The sequence below is a fragment of the Notolabrus celidotus genome, chromosome 14 (assembly GCF_009762535.1).
Source record: "Notolabrus celidotus isolate fNotCel1 chromosome 14, fNotCel1.pri, whole genome shotgun sequence".
NCBI classification, from domain to species: Eukaryota; Metazoa; Chordata; class Actinopteri; order Labriformes; family Labridae; genus Notolabrus; species Notolabrus celidotus.
Window position 1 is genome coordinate 23,494,489 of NC_048285.1, and position 7,093 is coordinate 23,501,581.

At 42.0% G+C, this 7,093-nt stretch overlaps 1 protein-coding gene across 2 annotated transcripts; it reads right to left on the reverse strand.

Annotated features, from left to right (window-relative positions):
- Nucleotides 1–2,961: 2,961 nt before the first annotated feature.
- Nucleotides 2,962–7,055, reverse strand: socs9 (suppressor of cytokine signaling 9). 2 transcript variants are annotated; one of them, XM_034700857.1, is made up of 2 exons: nt 6,919–7,055; nt 2,962–5,078 (listed from the first exon to the last, which is right to left on the reverse strand). In XM_034700857.1, exon 2 carries the CDS (start codon nt 4,908–4,910, stop codon nt 3,219–3,221), a length of 1,692 nt encoding a protein of 563 aa, XP_034556748.1. In that variant the 5' UTR covers nt 4,911–5,078; nt 6,919–7,055; the 3' UTR covers nt 2,962–3,218. The 2 variants fall into 2 exon arrangements, with proteins under 2 accessions (XP_034556748.1, XP_034556749.1); XM_034700858.1 differs by having other exon boundaries at nt 6,915–7,055.
- Nucleotides 7,056–7,093: the final 38 nt, after the last annotated feature.

Consider the following 7,093-nt stretch of genomic DNA (forward strand, 5'->3'; position numbering starts at 1 on the left):
CATGTTTTATGTGTTGTTTGTGCATTAGTAGGATTATGATAAATGCTAAATGAACTTTCTAGTCATTGAGACCACTCAAAGGGCCTTTCCACTACTTGCCACATTCCCACACTCATGGCAGAGGATGTTACAGTAAAGGACCATCAGTTTTAACTCATTCTACTCTTATATATTCAATCAGCACACATGACTGCAGGAGCTAGGATCGAGATGACTGATTGGACCATTGAGTCACAGTCATCCCTGGAAAAGATACCGGCTCAATTTTAGATTAAGACTTGGTGAAAAGGTGAGGCATATTCCTGGGAAGGACGCACCATGTGTTGTGCTTGATGTTGATCTGACTGGTTAAGGAAATATGTTGGACGATATCTGAATCCCACTAAAAAGAACTATGTTACATTTCTTTGGTTGTAGATTTACAGCAGTAAATTAAGATCAAGTATCTAAAGGAATCAAGGTAGCTGTGTTGACCATAAAAGCTACACTCTTTAAGTGAAACTGCTCTGTTTGAATGGAGCAAAGCACAGACTCATTTTTAATTCATAGTGGGATATATATGCCCTACGCTAAACTGTTTTCTTGCATGTAAACAAACCCCACATATCCATGTGTTCAGCTCACCCGCTATCCTCTATAACCTCTCCAGATTACACAAGCAGTTTTACATTTTTGATCAGAGGCTGAATGAGTAATTAGTACCAAATTATACCATGAATTATAGAAACATGTTAGCCCCCCATCGGAGAATAATTGGAAAACTGTAGGGCCTGTAAAATAAAGTGTTAAAAGTCCAGAAAACACATTTATCATTGGATCTCCTCTGCTAGAGACAGCAGATTGCAGAGCAGAGTATTCTGCTGGGAAATACAAACGCCTTGAGCTGCCAAGGGGCTGAAATTGCTTGTGTAGAGGCCTCATAGTGTTGCCCACGATTGTGTATGCATGACAGGTCATATGTCCTCCAACCCAGTAAATCTTCTTTTATAGCCAGATTTTACAGTGACTTAATTTAGTATACAAAGGTCAAAGGTTCTGACTTTGTGTTCTGAATGCAGACTTTAATGCTGCTTTGGAAGTGCTGTTTAAATTACAGCAGCTTCATTAGCGGATGAGTGCTTGTCATGGATGATTTGCACCCTGCATATCAAATCGCCCATCTCAAGGAGAAAACAGCATCACAGTGGTTCAGAGGATGATCTGGGATCAATTCTCCATGCTTTCCCATTAACACCGGAACGGTTGTCTTTTGCAATTATCACTTAGTGCATACATCAGTTAGCAGTGTGGTCTCCCTTGTGTGGTTTCATTAATCCAAAATGCTGTTCACACACACAGCAGTAAATGAGTCAACTGCGTAGGTAAATTTTGTAATTAGTCTTTGAATCTGTGTGATATATCACGTTAAATTAAGTCAGTCTAGTGCTACGTGTTTTTTTTTTTTACTTTGTGTTATATTCAAACATTTAAGAGAATTAACATTAATTTTGGATTTGTAGACTTGCCCCATTTACAAAGTCAATACACAGCAATTTTTTAATATAACCCATATTTTAGAGATAGCACTGCTTAAGAAATAGTTGTACCAAAATTGAGCCAATATTTGCCATCTATCATTGAAATGCTGAAATGAGTCTGAATGAAATGACTATCTGCCTTCAGCCAAACAGATAGTAAATATTAACTGTGGCAGATAGAAGCTTCAGGTTACCTGCCAAAAAGGCAGACATGCTTTTCTTACATACATATAGACTCATTTCAAAAAGCATCTCTTCCGTTAAGAATAGTCAGGGATTAAGGTTACATAATATAATCCATATTTCTGCTGCCAGGTACCACTGACTCATAGTAGACATTTCTAAACCTTCAGTTGTGGCAGAAGAAAGAGGAGCTTATTAAAATGTTCAGTGACCTGCCGAAGAGACAGGTGAGAAAGAGAATGAAATGAAAAACAGAGTTCCATTAGGTGTTATCATAGGACTGATCCCTCTTTTCAGAGCCATTAGGAGCTTGTAGATTTTTGTCTCTGTTACAGATTTAATATCAAGCTCCAGAAGAAGGCTCAAAACATATTCCCTCTCCTCTAATTCTGTGTGCTAATTAAGAGTCATCAGCGTTATTCAGCTATGGTAATTTTGTCATTGAACCGCTTGAATCGATTAGTGCATAGACACCCAACCTCTTTAAAATATGCACAGCAGGAGGCACAGCAATAAGATGATTTCTTCTTTTTAGACTGAGGGTCTTTACACATCAATTAAATGCTAATAACCTAAACCAAACCTCCATACTGAGAGAGCCTAAATTTAGAACCGGACCACACAACAGATTTCTGAGCAAAACGAGGTCTATAAATGGTTGGGCTTCATCATTTGCATTCTGCTATTACAGCTGCTTCACCTGCTGCTGACAAGCTCATAAGGGCCACATTTGATCCTTTACATCAAAACTAATGAAGACCGCTGGCACCGGCTGCATGCGTGTTAATCTCGCAGGAGAAACCCACAGATGGATGAAAGGTGAAAACAAAGCAGCTGAATGACGTCGAATCCGAGCAGCAGACATCCGTTTTTTAACTGCGACACCGAAATCTTAGGTGAGCATGTAATCACGACTTCAACGCATGAAAAATACAGCTTCCATTCTCGAAGAAGCATCCTCCTTTTTTTAATAAGAGTAGGTAGCATCTGCACCCACCTCTCACCCTTTGTAATCAGCCCAGGCTCAATGCAGGATACAATGATTAATACTGCAGACGTGCCACACTTCCACACGTCGGTAACAAGACAAAAACATTGTCAGTATGTGTCCCACCTTCTCAGCACGTGACTGATGAACAACTCTATTATAATCATCTCGATTCACACTGGGACTCATTCTCCCATGGACAGATAATGAAGCTGATTTAGTCACACTTGAGAACGCGGTTGATGTGAGGGTGAGTCTCTGCACACAAAAAGATCTAGATAAGTTTTTTAATTTGAGCTTTAAAGAACTCGTTGGTGTACAAGGTCAGTGAGATTACATCGTGTCACAACAGTGTATTATGGTTCATTGTTAAAACAGGTACAGCAGGAATTAAATAAATAAGTAAGTACAGTGCAGTGTAGGTTAGTGTCAGCCAGATAAGAGTGAAGAACAAGCTTTAAGTGTTCCGTTCAGGGAGAGTTCTAGTTGTACTTAGTCCTTCCTTTGAGTCTATTTGTCTTTGTTGTTCTTCATTCCCACCAGGTGTCCATTCTCCGTACACGTACTCTCTGCTTGTAGTGGTATTCTTTCAGGTGCTTTTTCAAAGCATTTGGAATGGGAAGCATGTTAATGCCGTCGTAGGTAGTGCAGCTGCTTATGGCCGCTCTGCAGATGTGTTGCAAGGTAAAGGGCTGTGTGCGGTGAATAGGGTTCGACAGCAGCGGTTCAAAGAACATGCACGAGTTGGGGTCCTTGTAATGCTCCAGCAATCCTGTAACCGTAGGAGCGTGGAAGACGCTGGGGTCGTGCACGTCGAAACTAAAGTTGTGGTTCCACTGTTCAATGCGGGCGTGTAGCGAGCGGCCGTAGCGGCGGAAGCTGACGGAGAAGAGGTAGTCTTCCTGAGCAGAGTCGCGCAGGAGGAATGTGCCTTCTGGTTTGCCCTCCAGAAGCCTTTCAGCCTCATAGCGGTCCATGACCCCCCAGTAACACGGGAGGCTGGTGATCTGCAGCAGGTCTGGGACTAAACAGTGAATGTAATCGATCTGGGTGTGGATGCGGTAGCTGTCATGAGGTTTTTGAGGCTCTGTCTGAGGAGGTGTGGCTCCAGAGGGCATGCTGGTTGCTGTAACCTCTGGGTCAACCAGAGTCTCAGGAACAGGATCACAGGTGTGGACAGAGGCAGAGGCTGAAGCAGAGGCACAGGCTGAAGCAGAGGCAGAGGCTGAAGTTGAAGCTGAAGCTGATGCTGAAGCTGTGGCCACCACCTCGTCCAGAGTGTCCAAACAACTCTGTAGTAAGAGCTGGTGCTGCTGCTGTCTCTGGAGAAGAAGCTGTTGTTGCTGATGAGTGGCGGCTCTGTCAGCTCCTGCTAACTCATTCATACCGTGAGCCAGTTTAGGGCCGTGCTTGTAGAGAGGGTTGATTTGAGCAGTCACCTCAAATGTGTGGATCTCTGCATTGGGTGGTGGCTCAACACCTTGTTCAATGCTGATGCGCCTGCGCTCTCGCAACCTGTCATCTACATCCTCCACCACAGTTGTCACTGCTGAAGTAGGAGCACTGCATACTACTGCAGAATCGAGCACGGGGGGCTGGGTGATGGGGGCTGTGTGTTGCTTAATGAGATACCACTTCTGAGCCAGCTCTGACCCTACAGGGAAAGGGCAGTCGTCCAACATCAACTCACTCAGATGGATTTTACGCCTGGAGGACGCGCAGACAGCTGATGATGAAAGAGCTTGCGGAGGTGGTACTGGTGCTGTCGCACTGTGGGATTTTATCGGGAAACACTGCCCCATGGCGTCCTGGATTTTTTGCCTGAGAGTGCGACTGCTGCTTGAACCTCTCCCCTCCCCTTCACTGGGTGCAGGTGAGTCTGCAGTAGAGCTTACAGGTCCTGGCCTGGCTGTTACCCGCTCTTGTCCGAGTAATGAGGCAGCAACTTCTAAACCCTGCCATCTCCAGCTCTCCCTCAGAGGAGAGGAAGTAGATTGATCCCTGCTTTCGAGGTCACTCAACAGTTCACCATACTCAAAGCCATCGCTGACAGGCCTCTCAGCTACCGGTTCATGTGAGGCGAGGCCTTTTTTCTTCCCCTTTCCACCTTTCCGTCCACTGCCAGCATCACGTCTCTCCTCTGACCGGCTCTGTCTCACCTTGGGCCTGGCGCCTCGCTCTCGATCTTTCCCTCGGCTCCCAGAGTCCTTTGGTAATGACATGATGGATTATGTGGTGAACCAGTAAAAGTTCCACCACTCCAGGGAATCGCCAAGGGACAACTTGTAATTGTAGTTAGCTTCTGGCAGAAACTTTCTTATCCACATCCCCAGTGTGAGACGCCATTATCATTGTCCATGTAACATCACCTCAGGGCTTTTTGAAAAAACCTGCAAAACAAAATGAGAGATCTTCTTAAAGCCTGCAATTAACATTTTGAGGCAAAATCTAATATTCATAGAAATACACACTCAGCTGCCATTGTATCCGACACACTAATCTAAAACTGATGCAACTGACGACATCCCTGATTCTCTCTATGCAAATGTTTCATCATGTTCATCTTTTTTTAAATGCATTTTTCCCTTAATAACATATTCATCTTCGGTTACATAAATATTTAAATAATTGTCCATCACAGTTTAACAATGCCTAAGTTGACTGTCACTTTGAACACAATACAAAATTAAGACATAATAAAGGTTTAAATTTAAAAAGCAACACTTATTTTGCTTTAACAAATGCCATTAATGATTATGTTATACTACACCTCTCATTAATTTTCTCTGGATAGACTACTTGAGGAATCGTTTCAGCACTAGTTGATTAAAATAAAAGGCAATTCTTGAGACTGTTTTTTACTACTGACTTGAATTCCATTACCCGGAGAGCTTTCAGATATTTCAAGTATTTATAAGATAAAATGTGACACAGTATTTAAATTCAAGGGATCTAGGCTAACATAATCAGATCGTGAAAAGAAGCAAACAACAGAGCAAGCACAGTCTTGGTTTAGATCAGGGGTTCCCAAACTTTTCAGCCCGTGGACCCCAAAATATAACTGCCAGAGACTTGCGACCCCGACTGTGCTGCTATGAATTAACCTACTGCTACTAATGCTTTTGATAATTAACTGTTCACTAACCCTAAACTTGGGAGTCATCTGGCAAAAAGAAAGGCAGAAAACTCATTACATTTTCTATTTTCAAGGTTTTATTTCCAGTTTAGCTATTATTTTTGTTGATATTCTTTACTATAATGGGTAGAATGTACTATTTTTAGATAACTTAAAAAAACAAACATTCTGGAAGACCCCCCCATTTGTGTCTTGCGACCCCCCAGGGGGTCCAGACCCACACTTTAGGAACCCCTGGTTTAGACTACTAACACCAATGTATTGATCTTCTTGCTATTGATAATAGAAAACTGCTGTAAAGTTGACCACGCCTGTATGTTATCTTATATCTTTCAGCAGATATGTTACTGGAGACTATTAACCCTCACAATAATCCACTTATGAACAGAATCATTGTAAACATAGAGCATCTCTACCTGATAATAAGTGCATCAGTGCGAACAGTAAACGTCCTCTGAAAATAACAAAGTTTTCCGTGATGCTATTAGCTGAGATGTCAAACAGTTTGGAACACCCTTAACGGATAACATGATTAGAAAAGAGCCACAGTTATATTAGTTACCTAGCAGAAAACAGTCAGCTCTCTGGTACTTTTGACTGTGATTTAAAAACACAAACTGACGGACAACTACGGAACTGAGGAGCACAAGTTTCCTCTATTTCAATTCAGTCACCGAAACATCAAAACATCAAGTTTTCGTCCTGAACTACATCAGTGATGTGACTGTGTCCTCTCAAATCACATAAACAATTATTGAATCGATCATGAAAATGCAAATTTAACTTTTAAGCAGTAGTTCAAGCTAGTAGCTAGTATTAGCTCAATACTTAACGGGTGTTTTATTTTAATTTGAGGACAACCCACCGATTCAATGTTATATTTAATGTGATACACACAAAGAGAGAACATTAACATTAGCTGCCAAGCTCAAATAGTTAGCTAGCAGCTGTTTATGTTCGACATGCTACGTTAGCAGGGTAGCTAGCTATATGCTAGCTTGGTGCTATTTACTATAAGAAGAAAGGTTCAAATATATTTATGACAATTGAAACCTAGTTTTCTCGACCGTACCACAAAATGTGAATATACCTACGCAGTTGTTATCAAGTTTCCATGCGAAAGAGTGTCAGTATATCCTTAGATAAACTAATGACGGTAACAAAAAGGCGGCTAGCTTAGTTTAGCTTGATAAATGAACTGCTGAAACTGCACAACCCGGAAGTAAAAGTTCCTGAAGTCATTTCTTCGATATCGTCGGCATGTATCAG

Bases quoted from the DNA above. Each gene is read 5' to 3' on its own strand.
- socs9 (XM_034700857.1), bottom strand. From the start codon at position 4,910: ATGTCATTACCAAAGGACTCTGGGAGCCGAGGGAAAGATCGAGAGCGA.